General features: G+C 39.7%; 1 protein-coding gene across 2 annotated transcripts in view; it reads right to left on the bottom strand.

Moving 5' to 3' along the window:
• Window positions 1–18,812, bottom strand: part of LOC102543113 (complement factor H) — a 70,345-nt gene extending 51,533 nt beyond the window's left edge. Inside the window, exons 1-5 of one of the 2 annotated variants that reach the window (XM_072948749.1) lie at window positions 18,661–18,812; window positions 6,514–6,699; window positions 6,090–6,195; window positions 2,530–2,606; window positions 1,141–1,329 (exon numbers count right to left, since the gene is read on the bottom strand). In XM_072948749.1, coding sequence (XP_072804850.1) covers window positions 1,141–1,329; window positions 2,530–2,606; window positions 6,090–6,195; window positions 6,514–6,699; window positions 18,661–18,718 — 616 coding nt within the window. In that variant the 5' untranslated portion in view covers window positions 18,719–18,812. Of the gene's footprint in view, window positions 1–1,140; window positions 1,330–2,529; window positions 2,607–3,879; window positions 4,063–6,089; window positions 6,196–6,513; window positions 6,700–18,660 lie in introns of those variants that run through there. The other variant, XM_072948750.1, reaches the window with a different exon arrangement.
• Between the last annotated feature and the right edge of the window lie 219 nt (window positions 18,813–19,031).

Raw genomic sequence — 19,031 nt, 5'->3', positions numbered from 1 at the left:
TAAAATTCTGATGTAAATTATGTTGCTAATTTAGTCAGTTTGGAGATACATTATTCCTCTTGAAATAAATAGTGACCAGTAATAGTCATCAACTGTATATATAAAATCGAATACAGAAATAGGCTTACTGTGATAAGTAAGTACTTTACAAGAAGTAAACCCCTTCCACGAACCTCTAGAGTATCCAGTAACTGCTATACTGAATATAAATGTGTCTGTCATTATTGACTTGAAGAACTAATTTTGCAAGAAAGAGTTCCCAGGGAGAGGAACGCTTAGCTCTGCATCTCTTTGTAGGGTAGACTAGATGAAGACAATATAAATGATTAGAGGAATGTAGATAATGTTAAAAAATTAAATGTGGCAGCAATGTCTGCCAAACAGGTATCTGTAAAATGGAGTATGGTACTTTTAAATAAACTGAACATAATCTACTATTACAAAATCCAAAATCATCATATTGGTCATGAGACACAGGTCAACAGTGTTACAACTAAAGAAGTGCTGACTTACGACTTGGCATAGAACTTTTTATTTTTAAGACAAAGATTTGTTTAATGAATTCATTCAGTTCAGCAGTATTTATACTACACTCACAGTGCAAGTATAAAACAGGAAAATTTCCTAGAAGTGTTACTCAAAAACAGAATATCATCATGATGGATCAGTAAAAATAAATAATGAATGTTTAGTTTTTCAAAAAAAAAAAAAGACCTAGTCTCAAGGCCAATATTAAAACTTGTAACAGAAATCCTTAGGATTTTATTTTAGTCATAAGAATCAACTACAATTTAATTATGGTTAAGAGCATGGATCTTGGTGTCAGCTAACCTAGGTTTGAACCTTAATGACCATATATGCCATGCTAATTTTGGACATGTGATTTGATTTCTTTACACCTCGATTTCCTCAGTTATAAAACAGAGGTGAAAACAGTACCTACACTGTAGTCATTTTAGAGGTAAAATGAGGAACCTGGGAAGAACGCAGATCAATCCCTAGGAAACAGTGCTGCGTAAGTGCTGTGACTGTCAGTGTCTGCAGGTTCTGTAGGGCGCATGGTGTTTTGAAAAGCATACTTTCATGAGAAGAAAAGTTAAAGTCATTCAAATAATCAAGTGAACAGTACATGGATCTTACCCACACATTTCGGTTTTTCTTCACTCCACATACCACCTGTTGAGCAGTGTATTTGTTTAGGTCCATCAAGCATGTAACCTGAATTACACTCAAACTGTACCACTTGTCCAAAAGTGTAATCTTGGCTTGGTTCCTGGGCACCAATGAGAATTCCATTCTCTGGTTCCGTTACTGGTGAACACTTAATAACTGAAAAAATAAATATAGCATTTTCTAACAGAAATTGAAGACTTTATCATGAAAAATAAGTGAATACATATACATGCTTATATATATTATGTGCATATATAATCAATAGCAAGATTGGAGGAAATAGCTTATTTTTTTTAAGATGCATTTGATATACCTGTCAGCCAGAAATAAATTCTACTAATTAAAAAAAAATCAGTAAGTTTATTTCTAATTCTTTTCTATGGGAGTGAATGAAGAAAATTACTTTTTTGAGTTTTTGAATGATAGTTCATATTTTTTGCAGTAGCAAACAAGTGTTTCTTAAATAATTGAGAATTATAAAGTTTGGGATAATTAAAACAAAATTTCCATCTAAGTCCCACAATGATATAAAATTGTATTCCTAAAAGGCATAAAAGCAAACCTTCTGATTATGTTTACTTCAATAAATAAATAGTCTTTAATTTTCCTTCTTCCCCTCCCCTTCCTCCTCCTCTTCCTTTCTCTCTTTCCCTTCTTCCCTCTTTCCCTGCCTCCCTCACCCACCCCCGCATTGTTCCTTCTTCCTCACTACTCACACCTCACCATGGACCTAGGAAACAATGATTCTTAGTGATCTCTTCTATTTTCATGATGATTAGAGATCAGAATTACTAATTCAAAACTTGGGAACAGGATGTATATTTTCTCATCCTTTATGGATCAATAAGAAAGGGCAGAGCTCTTCCTCACTTCCTGCCTCTTGTCAGGAGGACTAAGACCAGAGGAAGACTCTCCTTGTCAGGCAAGAGTGGGAAGGCGTCTAAATCACATTCTCCACTCCAGCTATTACCAGAGATCCCTGTGCTGGGGTGGTTATGTGGGGGACTGCCTTTTCATTAATAAAGCTGAAAATCTCATCTTCATTTTGATGTGATATCTGTGTTTTTTCTAGAGGTTAGAATCCAAAAGGAAAAAAAACTTAATTTTTTTCATCTCTTATGCTTCTAATATTAGATCAGATGAGGCTGTATTTATATTTGGTTATTGAAACACATAATACTGTGGCAATAAAAAGATTAGACATCCACTCTATACTACAGTAGAATACACAAAAATACTATGAGGAAGAAATATTTAATTACAGACTTTCAGAATATTTTAATGTAAGATATTTCAAAAAATCCTGATATTTTAAGTATATGTTTTAATATCCTTGTAGATCAGTTTTATATCTACCTTCACATACAGGAACACTGTTGCTCCATCCATTTGTTTCACATTCACGGAAATTCAGCTCACCTAGCATCTGATACCTGAAAACCAAAAATAACAGAGTTGTGAGCTAATGTGTGTTTATATGCAGTTTTAAGTGTGATACTATTCCAAATGTCCAGAAACTCCATTTCAGGGAAAATTAACAGCATATGCCTCCTTCCTTTCTTTTCTTACTTAAGGCCCTCAAGCCCTCAGGTACATGGACTTGGAATAATCAGAATCCTTGGTTGACGACACAAGCTCATGATTGCTTCATGGGCAATGCACATTTACTTTTTCATTGAGTCAATTAATTGGTTACATTTAACAACTTAACAATCTCCATGAACCAAAAACAGAAGCTAGAAACTGATAGTTACCAACAGCTACCGTACGCCACCCTATCCAATCTTACTCCGAACTCCTCCTTTCCACAATTGTATTATTTTCTAGACTCTTTGGACTTTTTCCGTATCAAGCATAGTTCTAGCAAAAATTTCTTAGTCTGTGGTTTATTTTCAGCCCGTCTCCATCACTCCACCTCCCTCCCCGAGATTCTTTCCAGAGCGTGGTCACCGAGTCAAGTCTGCTTGTATAAGCTGCTCAGGGTCGAATTCTAGTAAGTCATCAGGCCTTAAAATTGAAAACGCTGTACTTGAAGGCAAGCTCTTTGGGGCAGGGGCAAAGTGTGCAGTCATCGCCAGAGGCTTTAGATGAAGGCAAAGCATCCTTATTATAGGGGACAGCTGAAGGCAAAAAAAAAAAAAAAAAAAAAAAAAAAGAAAAGAAAAAGAAAAAAGCCCAAACTTTCCCTCAGAATAATGGAAGGCATTTGATAACCACAGAACTTTGAAAAAGGGCCTTTCATAAACTTCTAAATTCTACACACACCAATGTTTCCTTCATCTGCAAATAAGAGCTGTTCCGCCCATTACATAAGGAACACAAACCAACTTCCTCCCTCAAACAACACTTCCTCCTTCTCTGACTGCTGTGGGTTTGTTCCTAATTCTCTGAGAAAAGAAAACATTTCAGCAGATGAAATGGGAGTCACGGAACTTGAAGTCAAACAGGAACTCTGTGCCTCACACGCAGGCACGAAATAATTGGTTATGAAAGGTTCTTCTCTGGCGCCTCTCTTGGTTCCGCCTTATAACAGAGAAAGTTAATATTTTAACGTTATAACATTATTTTCAGTCTGCACCAGGGACCCATCCATTTGCTCACACCTCTTTCAGGGGTTCTGCAAAATTCTACACAAAACCGCCTAGTGTCACCGGTAAAGCCCGTTCACAATTCTGGGAAGAATCCGGGTAACATGTAAAGTCTAACCTCTTCCTTCTCCCTTCGTGCTTGGTCTGGCTTCACTGGCCCGCAGGGGGCCGCACGCAGAGCCCTCCGCCCAGGCCCTTCACACCAGAGCTCCCGGTGCAAAGTGGCGGCGCCAACGCCTCGGCGCAGGTCTTGTGTGGAAACGCCGCCCCTGCCACGCGGGACACCGGGACTCAACATGGCGGAGGCGGCTGTGTGCAGGGACGCTGCTGCGCCTGCGCGCTGGGCCCTGCGGCCGGCCGCAGTCGCGCAGCCCCACCCGCCCCTCCGCGACGAGGGAACCGGCAGAGCGGCCCCGCCCACAGCCTGGGGGGCGGGTCTCCCGCTCTGGAGCCCGCTCTCCCACGGCTGCTCCGTGAGGAAAGCGAGCCGCTTTCCTCTGCTTCTGAGCACGATGCGCTCTGGTTCTGCTGGCTCGAGGACACCAGGCCGAAGGACCAACTCCAGAAGGTTGGCCTCACCAGGGCCCGTCTGCGTGGGGGGAGGAAGGGAGAAAGAGAGACTGTGCAAACGCTGGTTTGGAGAAAAGTGAGGGCCTGGTCTCCGGCGGCAAGGCAGCAGGAAACCTGCGCGGAGGCCCTGCTGTCGCGGGGAGGCCGGCTCCCCACGCCGAGCGTCCTGGCAGGCGGCTGGCTTCGGCCGCGCCGTGTTCAGCAGCGAGGAGGCGGACGGGACAGGCGGTGGGCCTGGCAGGTTCGCCGGCAGGAGCCGTGGGTGTAGGAAGCCCGCGCCCGGTCAGGAGATCGCACGCGCTCCGCGCTGGCCTTGTCACAGCCCGGGGACTTGCGCGTCACTGACAAGTGTCTGGTCCTGTTGAAAGCACCAGGTGGGCGGTGGAGACGGCGGCTACCCAAAGTTTCTACAAGATGAGGGAGGCAGAGGTGAGCGGCGCGGAGCCGGAGCCAAGGCAGGTATGTCCGTAACCTCTTCACCAAATTATGAATCTTATTATCACTGCGACTTAGGAGATCTAGAGGAGGACGTTCACGAGTTTTGATCCCTTTTGTCAGGTCATGGTGGAGACTGAAGGGGCCAGCCTAGCCTGGATTGAAAGGGTTATTTCAGAGAAGAGTGGGGCCGACTGGACGGCTCAGGCCCAGATGGTCTTCATCTAATTGGTCACGTGTAGAAAGGTCAGCAGTGACGACTGAAGGTTGGGGTAAAAGCTCTGAAAAATCTCCCTCGTGTGGTGACCAGGGAGAGATTAAGTCATAAGAACTGACACGTATCGGGCGTCCGCAATACCCCAGGACTCTTGTGAGGGCTTCGCGCGCGTGTCTTGTTCATCTCGCCCATCAGTCCTGTGATACGCTCGATTTGTTTCTGCTTTTATACGTGAGGACGTGGGAGTAAAAAGATTTAAAAAAAAATGCATATACTTATTAGGTGGTAGTTTTGGAATATAAGCTTACTCCAAAGCCTGAGCTTTAAAATATATTTGATTGTCTGAAATCAAGAAGTAAGTGAGGAAAAAATAATAAGATTCCAGCTGTAATTTCTTGATCTTACTTATATTATTTATATAGTATAAAATTGTCATGGTCCCGTTTTCTCATGTATGACGCTTTCTTCAAAATAATTTGGCCTGGCTGGGAATAACAGGAAAGAAAGAACGCTGAGGAGGTAACACAGGGTTAAGATTAGCCATGGAAACCCAGTAGGTGGTTGGAGACCACAAAGTCAATGATTATGAACATAGCAGCATTTCTGGTCCATGTGATAGGAATGATGTGAAGATTGTGGAACCTTAAAAAATAGTAGTTACTATGTCAGTGTAAAAGTCTTGTTTCTCCTAAATTTTACAGAATTTTATCTAAATAGATACCATGTATTCTAATTTTGTTACCACTCCCACTGTGCCTGCCATTGCCACCTCCCATAGTGCTCTGCACAGAGCAGAATGTAGTGAGGACTTGTTGCAGTGAATTTTTATCTAAATGCATGCTATTTTCCCACCCTCCTGTAACTACAGTTTATCAGAGTAATTATAAGTCATTTTAATTTTTCGATGTTGAGGAGAGGATAATTGTACCCAAATATAATAATTGTTTTCATTACAGTTTAAATTTTCAGGTTGCTTGTATGTTACTTATAAAAATGCTCATAGAAAAATGTAGGAACTGTAAACATATAAATTAATACAGTTTCTATTTACTATTTCAGTTACAGATTATCTGAATTATAAACCTCTTTCTGTATTGACTACCTACCCCTCATCACACGTATAAACAACCTTTGCACCATATTCAAACTTAGTTCCTTCTGCAAGATGGAAAGAACCAAAGGAAGTGTCTCCAGGATGTCCACAGGGCTTTTCTAAAATGAATGAAAGGGATATAATATTAGTTATTAGCATGGGGATGCAATTTACATAGGGGTTCAAGGACACAGATGTTTGATATTACATTAGACGACAGAATTGAAAATATGGAAAAGTGACAAATGGCAAAGTTATCTGTATGCTTTTTTTTTTAATTTTGGAAGATTACAGACCCTTTTTAAGAATAATGAGGATGTACTGTTTTGTATTTAAATGACAACAGTGATGAAATTAAGCCAGTATTGCTACAATATCACTCAGTATTCTCACAACTAATATTTTTCATAGATTTCACAAATGTAGGCATTACTTACTCTGACATATCCTTGACGGATGAAGAGACACCCATTTCCCACCCCTGCACACCATGACAATACTCCCAAGGGTTCTGTATCCAGGATGGCATTTGTATGTCGCCTGAGTGCCTTCTTGGTATGTTTGTGCAGTCCAGGAACCTGACAGAATTTCTGTTTGCTTTCTTGGAGGGGGTTCTGTACAATCTAGAAAAAAATGAAAACAAAGTAGGTGTTTAAATAACTATTTAAATATATAATATGTTTAGGTTATTTTTGCTTAAAAAACCCTATTCAAGTCCATCCAAATGTATGTCTTAGTACATATAAAATATATATTTTACCTTACAGAAATTAAATCTACATAGATTTGTAAGAATGACTTTACAGATAAATAGTTCTGCTTCACTCTATTATTCTTAACTGCTGCACTACAGTCTACTGTTCTCTCATTAATTCAGAAAATATTTGTTGGGCACTATTCCAAGTTCTGAAGAAAAAACAATGAATAAGGAGACAAAGTATCTGCTCTCAAAATGTTTTCACTCTAGTGAGGAAGTTAGTTATTAAATAAATATTCAAAGAAATGTATAATGTGCATTACAGGTAGGTAAATTCTATTTAGAAAAATAAAGCATGGGAAGATGATACACAATTATGTAGGAACATTCCAAATAGGGTAGAATGGAGTGGAACAGAGCAGCTCCTCCTGCAGGTTGGAAAAACAGCAGCAAATTGCATGTGGGGAGAGGGGGCTGTGGGTGCACTGCACGTTGAAAGGAATTGGAAATGGTGGGAGCAAAGAGGATGAAGTGAGCTGGGAAGGACCTGTTTTTTGCAAATATATTGTCTCTGGCTGTTTCTTACCTGGATATGTTACCAACTCAGTGTAGACTGAAGCTTGGGGTTTGTCTGGATACAGGAATGTTAAGGAGGGAAGGAAGAACCAGACAAACTTTTGGAGGTGCATCTAATGTGAAACATTCTAAAACTTTGCAGAATCAGAGTGCTTTGCTGGAGCCGAAGTAGCTTCCTAAGGGTGGACTGAAATTTCCTATAGTCTCATGAAAAAGTTCTAGGAAGAAAAAGGGCTACTTCATGCACACAGCTGGTATCCTAATCAAGACATGTGCCACATTTGAAAGTCCCTCAGGGCGAGATTTAAAAACAGAGGTCAAAACAGCAGAGGAGCAAGATCATGCTATCCTTGAGTTTGGCATGGAGGAAAAAGAAACCAGTGAGATTCTTGATAAAAAGCTCAAGAATGTCTCCGCCTGGACACTTTGGAAAACTGAAGTGGACTCACTCAAACAGCAGGTGCAGCCTAGCCCCATCTGAACCCAGTTCCTGACTGGATCAAGAAGGAGTGCTCATGTCAGTGGTGGTAAGTAATACAAACTTTATCATCACATTTATTTCATACAAAATGTATTGCTTTGGACAAAAATGAGGAGACGCTCAGAGAAGCAGAAAAATGTGATCAGAAATAAATTTACCTAGTAAAGAAATGAAATGAAATCTAAAGCAAGTAGAAAGCAGTAGATAAAAATGCTGAGAGCACGATTCACGCTGCAGATCCTCAGCGACAACCAGGGTGTCTAAGCTGCAGGTGTCTAGGCCCTTGGCGGCCCTCCACAAGGTGACCTGTGCTTGCACCAGCTCTCATCCCTCGTGCATAGAAGCACCCCCTGGGGTGGCTGAGCCCTCAGAAGTGACGACTGGGCGTCTGAAATCCTCACCAGGCGTGTGCTGTGCCGGCTGCTACACTCCCTACTCTGTGCTGCCTCCTGAAGTCGGGTACCCTTGGCACTGAGGGGGTCAGCTCTAGAGTGTGAATCTGACTGACAGTCTCAGATCAAAACCACTGGAGATGAAATGGAATAAAGTTGAATCCTTACTCTTTTCAGAAAACTGTGACTAAATATCAAAGACACAACTTTAGTGAATAAAGCAAATTGTAAAAAGTATACACACATTAGAATATTTTTAATATTCCATTTATGAAATTTAAAAAATTCTATTTATGAAAATATAATCTATGCAAAATTCAAAGGAAAATTAACTGCAAAGTTATTTTCCACACAATAGCACTTCTTGCAATAACAAAAGCATGAGCACTACCAAAGGGACAATATCAAAGGATAATAGATGATTTTCTTAAAAATGGCCAATAATTTAACATTACTAAAAATCAAAGACATGAAAATTCAATGTAAATGACATTTTTTGACAGATTTCAATAACAAACATATAAAGGAGATGACACTCAATGTTGTAGAAAATGAAGTGATACAAATACTATGATTAAGTGAAATTAGAGGTATAAAGGACTATAATCTTAATAGAAAGCAGTTTGGTGATATTTATAAAGAATCTTAAAACTACTCATGTAAATTAGCAAATAATTTCAATCTGAAAAGAGGTATCCTAAGGCAATAATAAAAGGTCAACTGAGATATTTGTGTCCCAGATGTTTACTCCCAGTATTTTTTATATTAAAATATTAATCTTATCAAATTGTGGTACAGTCATCTGAGGAAACATTTTCTGGGTTTTAAGCATGTGTTTTGGGGAGTACTTAATAATGCGGGCAAGTAGTAACATGAGACCAAGGCAGGTGGTGGCATGGACTTTCTGCCTCTAGAGAACTTGCATTAGATCGGGGATCAGAATGGTTAGATTCAAAGCTGACATTTCAACAGCAATAGCAGAAGCCGGAAGCCGTGAACTGGTCCCTCCAGTTTGCATAAAGCAGTAACCATCTACCTGGAATTCTGTTCGAAGAAACAATTTTTCAAGATTCAAGATTCTGATTAATAAAATCTGAGAGATTTTGCTGTTACAGATTCCCATTAAAGGGAAACAGAGATGTACTTCAGTAAAAGGAAAATGATCCCAGGCATGTGGTTTGTGATGAGAGAAGAAACAAAGAACAAAGAAAGTAGTACAAAAGCGAGTAAATCTAACCACACACTGACTGCAAAGCAGTGAAACTGTATTGTCGTGTGTGGTTTTAAATACACACACAGTCACACACACAGACATACAGTGCATGACAATAGCGTTTAACTGGGAGAAGAGGACTTAAAACTGAGAACGTATGACTTGAAGACTCACAGCGTCCAGGGGACTGGAAACGTATGAGGCCGCTGTGATCCCTTTGATGAGGGGTCACCTCGGCTAGCCAGCCACCCCGTCTATTTAGTCAGACACGAATCTCGACTCTGCTGGGAAGGCACGTTGCTAGATAGAATCCTAAGCAATTAATTTTAAACAAGATTATCCTGGATAATTTGTGCAGGGGTGATTAAGCCACTTGAATGGTTTTAAAAGCTGAGCTTGATCCAATTAAGAGAAGAAATTCGTTCTTCTCTCTGACGACCTGCCCTGTGGCCTTTGGACCTGCTCATCATCACTGCCTTAGACAGTCTCTTGCCTTGTGATACATCTTTTTTCCTATAGGCAGGTAGGTAGACAGACAGGCAGATAGGTAGGTAGATAAATACATGATAAACTTTTACTGACTATGTTTCCCTGATGGAACTCTGATAAATTAAACTTTGATAAGAAGGCATGTTTTAATTTCTAAACTAATTGTCAAAATTACAGAAGCATAATTGAAATTAAAAACTTCCAGCCTAGTTGACAGGAAAAGATTAAATAACAAAATATAACCCAATCAAAGGATAATGAGCTCAGAGAGGAAAAAATATGGCAAAGGGGATTGAGTATTAGATTTTAACTCAAACATGTCAGTAATTTTGTTGTACAGGAGCAGATTAAATGCTTCAGTTCAAGTCAATGGTTTTTACTAAATTAGTATCTATCTGCACTCCCATGTTCATTGCAGCGTTACTCAGAATAGCCAAAGTATGGGCACCACCTAGGTGCCCCTGGGAGGATGAATGGATAAAGAAATTGCTGTATATACGTACAATGGAAAGTTATTCACCCATAAAAAGAAGGAAAAATTTGCCTTTTGCTACGGCATGGATGAATCTTGAGGGTATTATGCTAAGTGAAATAAGCAAGTCAGACAGAGACAGTTAAAAACTGTATGGTATCACTTATATGTGGGGGTGGGGAAAGAATAATGGGTAAAAGACTTGAATGGTCTAAAAAGAAAACCAAGTGATCAGTAAATTTATGAAAAATTGTTCAAACTGCAGGTGAAAATTAAAGTCAAAATAAACCATGAATAAAATAACATGACCGGCAAAAATTTTTAATGTTGAAAACTCCCACCACTTGGAAAGAACATGGAGCCTTACGCACTGCTGATGGGAGGGAAAACTGGAACCCTCACAACAGAAAGGAGCTTAGCAACTCATAGTGAAGTTGAAGATACACATTGTTTATCAGTCAGCAGTTTTAGTTCTAGAAACGCAGCCTGGAGAAACTCATGCACACGGTGAACTAGGTTTCATGTACAGTAATATTTTACAGTCGAGTATGATCTTTTTCATAGTTAAAAATGGAAATGACTCCAGTGGCTACCAACAGTTGGATGGATTCAAATTTAGAGTACGTCTATGCAGTGGAGTAGTACACCAGTGCCACAACATGACACGAAAACAGATAATAATGATCACAGGAAGTAAAAAGGCACGAAGGTACACCAAATACCACAAAATTATTTCTTCTATAAAAAACTCGGTATATAACAGGAATGTGTACACACACTGTGAAGCTGTGAAGAAAGAGCAAAAATATAATTTCCATAAATATTAAGATGATGTTTTCTTCTAGGTGGAAGGGGTACTGGCCTAGAAGAAACCTGTGGGGACTTGGGGACACCTGGAATGTTCCACCCCTTGGTATGGGTAATCATAATTATTTTTAATCCAGTTCATTCATACTTTTTTCACTCATATATTTCACAATAAAGACATTAAAATAATAGAATCTGCATATACTATATGATTCTTTATTTTATTTTATTGAGTTATAGTCATTTTACAATGTTGTGTCCATTTCCAGTGTAGAGCACAATTTTTCAGTCATACGTGAACATACATATATTCATTGTCACATTCTTTTTCACCATGAGCTACCACAAGATCTTGTATATATTTCCCTGTGCTATTCAGTATAAACTTGTTTATCTATTCTATATATACTTGTCAGTATCTACAAATTTCGAACTCCCAGTCTGCCCCTTCCCATCCCCCTCCCCCCGGCAACCACACTTCTGTGAGTCTGTTTCTGTTTTATATTTAAGTTCATTTGTCTTTTTTTTTTTTTTTTTTTTTTTTTAGATTCCACATATGAGCGATCTCATATAGAATTTTTCGTTCTCTTTCTGGCTTACTTCACTTAGAATGACATTCTCCAGGGACGTCCATGTTGCTGCGAATGGTGTTATGTTGTCTGTTTTTATGGCTGAATAGTGTTCCATGGTATAAATATACCACATCTTCTTTACCTAGTCAGCTGTTGATGGACATTTAGGTTGTTTCCCTGTCTTGGCTATTGTAAATAGTGCTGCTATGAACATTGGGGTGCAGGTGTCTTTTTCAACTAGGGTTCCTTCTGGATATATGTCCAGGAGCAGGATTCCTGGGTCATATGGTAAGTCTATTCCTAATCTTTTGAGAGATCTCCATACTGTTCTCCACAGTGGCTGCACCAAACTGCATTCCCACCAGCAGTGTAGGAGGGTTCCCTTTTCTCCACAGCCTCTCCAGCATTTATCATTCATGGAGTTTTGAATGATGGCCATTCTGACTGGTGTGAGGTGATACCTCATTGTAGTTTTGATTTGCATTTCTCTGATATTTAGTGATGTTGAGCATTTTTTCATGTGCCTATTGATCATTCATATGTCTTCATTGGAGAAAACATAGGAAAAACATTATCTCACATACATCTTAGCAATGTTCTCCTAGGGCAGTCTACCCAAGCAATAGAAATAAAAGCAAGAATAAACAAATAGGACCTAATTAAACTTACGAGCTTTTGCACAGCTAAGGAAACCATAAGCAAAACAAAACGACAGCCTATGGAAAATTTTTGCAAAAGTGAAACTGACAAAGGCTTGATCTCCAGAATATATAAGCAGCTCATATGACTTAATAAGAAAAAAACAAACAACCCAATCCAAAAATGGGCAGAAGACCTATATGATTCTTAACTTCCAAAATAATTCATTAACAAAATGACATAGAGAAGAATACACAAAATGAATGACAAAACTCAAGCCTACTGTTTATAATTGCTAATGTTTTTAATACTGCTTGCTGCTTAATTTAGATATAACTACTCTTGATATGAGGACGATTTCATCAGTACACCCTCAACACATTACTTTCAAAATGGTGAATTCAAAGATACTTCTCACCATATATATATTTATTGATACTGTTTTCATTGCTAAACTGCTTGGGTTTGTAATGATGGTTTAACTTTCTATTCTAGAACTTCTTTTATAAAGGAAAGGGAAAAATTAATCAACAGAGCGGAATCCCATTATGGAATATATCCATTACAGAAACGTTCTACAGCATTCTGTAGAACAGAAGGCTCCGCGTGCAACTTCATTTTTACACAATAAATAACGCTTGTGTGGGCTTTCATATGTGCTCTTCCATGTTTTTGCAAACATTAAGCACACCTGTTAGGAAACTTTGCAATCAATGATTCCACATTAGTTTTGGTTTCTAAAATTTAAGTAAACATACTTTCCCTCCGCTAGATGGTGCTCATAACCTATCATAAATCAACACAAACCACCTGAGCCTGTTCCTACCCACCCCTGAGGAAAAAAACCCCAAAAATCCCAAAACCAAAGTCGGAGTTTTGGTTTCGTTTTTTCAAGTTAATGTTCATGTTTTTAAATGGAAAGTTCGTGTTTAATTACAGGCTAATATGTGTGTTTCCCATTTTCGAAATTCAGATCCACTGCAGGGCGTTTGGGTTACTAGAAAAAATGGTGAGTTAAATTTCAAATGTAGATGCCAACATTGTGAGTGGAAAACTACTTTTCACTAATATATTAACATTTTGATAAACTTAATTCCTCTCCTATCATTAAACTACTGCAAGGAAAAAGTAATAAAATTTTTTGTATCACTTAATTTATTTGAATTAAATGGTTTTTATTAAAGTAATGAATGTGTTCACCGGAAGAGCAGTATGTCTGTCCCTCTTTAATTGCTCTTAATGACCAGACATAAAAGTCAAGGATGCATCTCCTTCATAGACTGTCCCTACCAGCCTCTCACAGGATGTACTCCGTGTACACAGATTCACTAGCTAGAAAGAGTTCTCGTATTGATTACACTTTTTACTTCAAATGATATTTAAAACTCTGGTGTTTTTTTCTGTAAACTTTAAATGGCATCTCTTGACCCCGTAAGAAAAAGATGTTATCTCCTCTTACTCCATTTTTCCATCTTTCCACTGCCATCTTCACAACCTTAGTTCTGAGCTCCTCATCCGTCAGCTTGGCTGTGAGTCAACCTGCTAACGGGTCTCCGGGCTCCCCCCTCCCACTCGCCGCGGAGCTACAGAGGTTTCTGCAAATTTGGCCGCGCCGCTCCTGGGATTACAGTTCTTCTATCACTTCTCAGACAACTCCATCCCGAGGCCTGGGCGCCGTGTTCGGCTCCTGCCGTTCTCTCTGATCTTGGCTTGTCACCCCACCCTTTACTCACTGTGCCAAAGCTGCCCTGGTTTCATTGTTGGTTTGTATTTGGTTAAGCATCTCCAGCGTACGTTTTTCCCCTGAGGCCTTTTGCGCACATTGTTTATTTTCTCCTCCTCGAACGTCTTTACCGTCGACTTTTGGTGGCTGGCTTTGTCTCATCTTTCAGGCTCTATCCCAGTGTCTCCTCCTCCAGATGACCTGCTTACCTCTCGGCTCCGAGGCCAGCCAGGCTACGACTCCGTCTCCACCACCCGTCTCTGCTCTCTTCCCTCCGCCCCTGCTTTGCTGCCTTTACGATGATCCACCATCACGTTTGTGTTTGCTACAGTGTCATCTGTCCTCCCATCAAAATGTAACCTCCCCCAGCACAAGGCCCCTCATGACAGTCTTGGGGGTACGTACGAAAAGAGAAAGGGAAGAGAAGCAACACACGCTCTACCCAACTTCGCCTGAAGCACTTAGGCGACTTCAGCTGATTAAAGAATTAGAAATACGGGAGATGCTCTGAGTCCTCCGCTTTTACAGAACCACTTTTAGTCCTTCGTGCGCGCAGTTGAGCCTCCTCCTTGTCATCCTCGTGTGGCTAAATCCTAGTCAGCCTTCAGAGCCTGCCCGGGATGTCTTCACAGCCCTGATGTGTTTCTCTCTCTTCACTGCACCTCTCACAGACCAGCTCGTCAACCCCACTCAGCTCCATCCTTTCACTCCAGTTTGAGTTTCTTGCCTCCCCTATAGCATTTTTGTTTATCGCCATCAAAATGCTTTATATGATAAAATACAATATATTATTAAAATACAAGAATCATCCCTTTTGCTTTGCCTCCTAAGTGACCTCCTTTTGGAAAGTGCCTGGCACGTAGTCACTCAAAATAGTGATCACTGAATGGACGGATAAATGAGTGTGTGAACAGAAGAGCGTGATGCTGTCTCGGAGCCTTTCCACTGTACCGGGAGATTATGGGTAACCTGTGGGAGGGGCAGAGTAGACGGTGGCAAATGTAACAGATAGGAGAAGACGTGGGGATGCATGTTGAGTGCACCTCTGTCGCATCAACCCAAGAAACTCTTAACGCCTGTAATTCCATCCTACATCTTCTCTGTGTGTCCTAAGTTTGAATTTATGTTACGCTTTTTGAAGTCAGGAATCAATTTAGCTCAAAAAAAACTTTGGGTAACTTTTGAAGGAACATTTCTACAATCACTTTTCTATCTATTACATTTCTAGTAACAAGGTTTATGAGAAACTTGTCTCTCTGAGTTAAAATGTCAAGATGAATCAAGTGTCCTGTCAAGTCTTTTTTCCCCTTTCGTTTTATTGTTTTTGAGATTTTTTCCCTGTTGCATTAGCTTACTTTCTTTGAGCCATTTCTGTAATATTTCCTTATAATCTTAAGCTAAAATGTAGCACTTTATTTTTTCAATGAGATCATGTCCTTTTTGTGCATTGTGTTCTGAGACTGGGTAAAGCTGTTAAGAAATGGGTAAAGGCACATTAGTTAAGTGAGCATGGGACAGACTGGTTGGCAGAATTCCAGGGGCGGGCAGGTGTGTGGGTTGAGAAGGAGGAGGAGGCAGAGCTGGGAAGAAGGAAACGTGGCAGAGGCAGTGGGGCAGTCCCGGGCTGAGAGGGTACATGTGGGTCATCTTAGGCTGAGGCTCCAGCCCTCGCAACCAGAGGCCAAACGTGAAGAACCCTTCCTAACCTGTGCCTCCACTTAGACCTGGAAGCTTACTTCACGCTAAGGGGAATTGTAGCAATACTTAGATAAGTTAGTTCTGGCTTAAAATCCTGTGCAGGCAAGAATAGCAAATGCATTCTCCGGGTGCCTAAGCTTCCAGTCCGCAAGGCTCTCCCTCTCCTGACATTCCTGTGGGCATCTTCTCAAAGCGCCCGCTAGACCCCTTCATCCATCGGCTCTTCCTACCTGGGGAAACCTCATCTTCCGGGGTCCTTACCTCCTCCTCATTCATGTCTGCCTTTCCCCACCAAAACTGTTGCAGAAAACTTAACAGCATGTAATAATTCACAATAAATTGTGGTAAATCATACTAAATTTAACTATCCCAAAGCATTTATTCCAAGTATTTGCCATGCCACATACACTTCAGACTGGTTGAATTTATAGTGTTATCCACATGTGAGACATTGTAGGAGAGAAGATACTGAAGATAATTGGGCCACTGGTCCACTTTAAGTCACACCACGTAGATCAACATCCATTCTACTATCTCAGAAAATATGGTTTTTGTTTGTTTGTTTTTTTTTTTTTGGAGAGGAGGGGATTCTTATTTATCACACTAGAGTTGAAACATAGAATTCAGAATTGTAAACCACTATCAGAAGCTTTCTGGATTAGGTAACTAGACATAACATTCACATCTATCCTTATAAAAGAGTCCTTTTTATTAATTTGTAATTAATTCTTATGAACATAATATCAATTCTTCTTTTTGCACTAGATTTAACTCAAATTCAAAACCATGTGTAAAAAAATAAATTCTCTCTCTGTCAGAATAGAATCTCTCTTTGATGTGTAACATATTTCAGCTCCCGAAAGAACATTTTTGCCCTTTAAACCTCCAGAATTAGGAAACACACATCTCTCCAAACAACAGAGCCAGCGTGTATTTGAACATGTTTCAGCTGAGTTTTAATTTATTTACTTTGATCAGCCTGAAATTTCTGAGCCATGGTTAATTTCAAAGAGTATACACTTTTTGGACTTGAAATCTAAAAGCTTGTCTTGCAAAGCTTGGTGACAAGATATTCCAGACAGCAGAAACTATGCAGCATTACTGAAGAACTGTTATTCTAAACTTCGTAAACCCGACCAAACTCTTAGTAGCCTGGGGTGACTCTCCAGCCTTAACCTTCCACAAGGAAACAGCTGAGGTTTCTGCACGAGTAAGGATGTAAATGCAGACAAACTACTGCATTTACAAGGTACTACTTGGTCTCCAATATCTTTTTTAAAGAGTGGGGAAAATAGAAAATTGAGCTTATAAATTCTTCCTCTTGGCTCTGAGTCTTTTTAAGTAGCGAATAATATTTTGTGAGGAACGTTCACTCTTAAGAGGACAGGGACCATTTATGAAGTGCCAAAGCACTGGATCTGGTGGAGTAAAGCAGATTGTGACAGTATACACAACTGTCTTTTCTCAGTTCCTCAACTTAGCCTTCAGCACTTAATTTAGTATTTCTCAGTACTCAGTTTGTGTTCCACACCTCTTTCTACGTGGGAGACAAAGACAGAGGCAGAGGCTGATGTCTGCGTGGGTGTCATTAAGGATCAAGGCCACTGTGTTGAGTGTGATTTCTGACAGGGCGAGCGAGGCTGATGAAACTGACTGACGTTTCAACTAAGTTTCAGAAACAGTTGGCAAACAAGGAATAAACCAGTCCTACATCCACTGAAAGTTCACGCAGTTTTCTCTACTAGTTTGTGCCACACGTGCGCTTTTGTGAAAATCATGAGGCTAATCACCTCAGCATTCTTTTAGATACAAAAGCTGTACTTTATCTAAGAAATGGGTATGTAAACAAGTGAAACGAGTCCATTGGAATCGCTTAGGTAAGCAAGGCATTTAAATCACTATTATTTAATTTTTACCATGTTTGTAGCACCCAATTTTAATAGTATTTCAGATTCTGCTTTGTCATCAGTTTAAACAGTTTATTTAAACTTGGCATCAAGTCTCATCAATTCTAGCTCATCAGTGAGCTAGAAACAACAAATCGTCTGTACGTGACAAATGCAGTAACGTAAAATCTCAGCAAAGAATGTGCAAATTGTGAAGCACTAAAAGTATTCCTCTTAAGGAAGAGACAAAACCACTCGTGTAAAGTAAAAGATGTTTGCTATGATTGGTAACATTAACATTATTCTAGAACACTTTGCCAATGCAATCATATTTTGGTATATTATGTTGTGATATTAGTTATTATTAGTTGTAATATTTTTGTGGTCAGGGAAATGACTGTATACTTGGTTTAAAAGTGGTTGGATATAAGATTTACAAGGTAAATATCAAGCAATAGCATATTAGCATGCATAACTAAAAAAAGACTATCTTTCAAAAAGCATTAAGCATATTTGAGAAAACCTAAAATATTACTAAATATGCAACTTAAAAAGGGTATGTCTTTATTTTCTAGACTGAAAGGCCCTCAAGGGAAGAGGTTTTGTTTTATTTGCTAATATTCCTGATTAGAGGCTGATTTCAAATAAGCATTCAATCAAAATTTGGTGACTAAGTGAAAAATGTTGGGACTTCATGAATGACAAAGTTTTAAAAAGTCAATCGAATATCTCTCACATAATTAGTTACCTATCATGAACTAGGAAACCAAATTTCCTCCAAGAATAAACATTTTCATCTTCCAAGAGAAAGCCTCTTACACATTAAGCTACAGAACGGTAATTATACCACTTTTTTTAGACCAAGTTTTTATTACCACTGTGAAAAGCATGTTAGCAAATGTTTTGCAATATAGGAAAAAAAAACCTTTTTACTCTTACCTTCTGCAACACAAGCAGCCCATAACGTAAGCCACACAATCTTTGCTGGAAATCGCATTTTGAGGGTCCTTTAGGGGTACATGTAGGGGTTGACGCGCTCACACTGTGTCAGGCTCTCCTCTGCTGAAAACTGTGAGAAGTACGGGAAACCACTTGCTCCAAAAGGAAGTTGAAACACAGCTTGGGAATTAAAGGGGTTGCTGGATGCTCCGCCCATCAGAAAGTCCTGCATAGTAAAAGAAAAAAAATCGGCCAGGAGCCCAGAGTTTGAGCCGACTCTCCCTTCACTCCCAGGGAAAGTGAAGCTGCCTTTGATTTGTTTTTATAAACTCAGGGATGTCCTTCATTGGAAACATTCGGGTTCTAAGAAG

The sequence above is a fragment of the Vicugna pacos genome, chromosome 23 (genome assembly GCF_048564905.1).
Source record: "Vicugna pacos chromosome 23, VicPac4, whole genome shotgun sequence".
NCBI classification, from domain to species: domain Eukaryota; kingdom Metazoa; phylum Chordata; class Mammalia; order Artiodactyla; family Camelidae; genus Vicugna; species Vicugna pacos.
The sequence above is the reverse complement of the archived record's forward strand: the minus strand, read 5'-3'. Positions and strand labels throughout refer to the sequence as shown.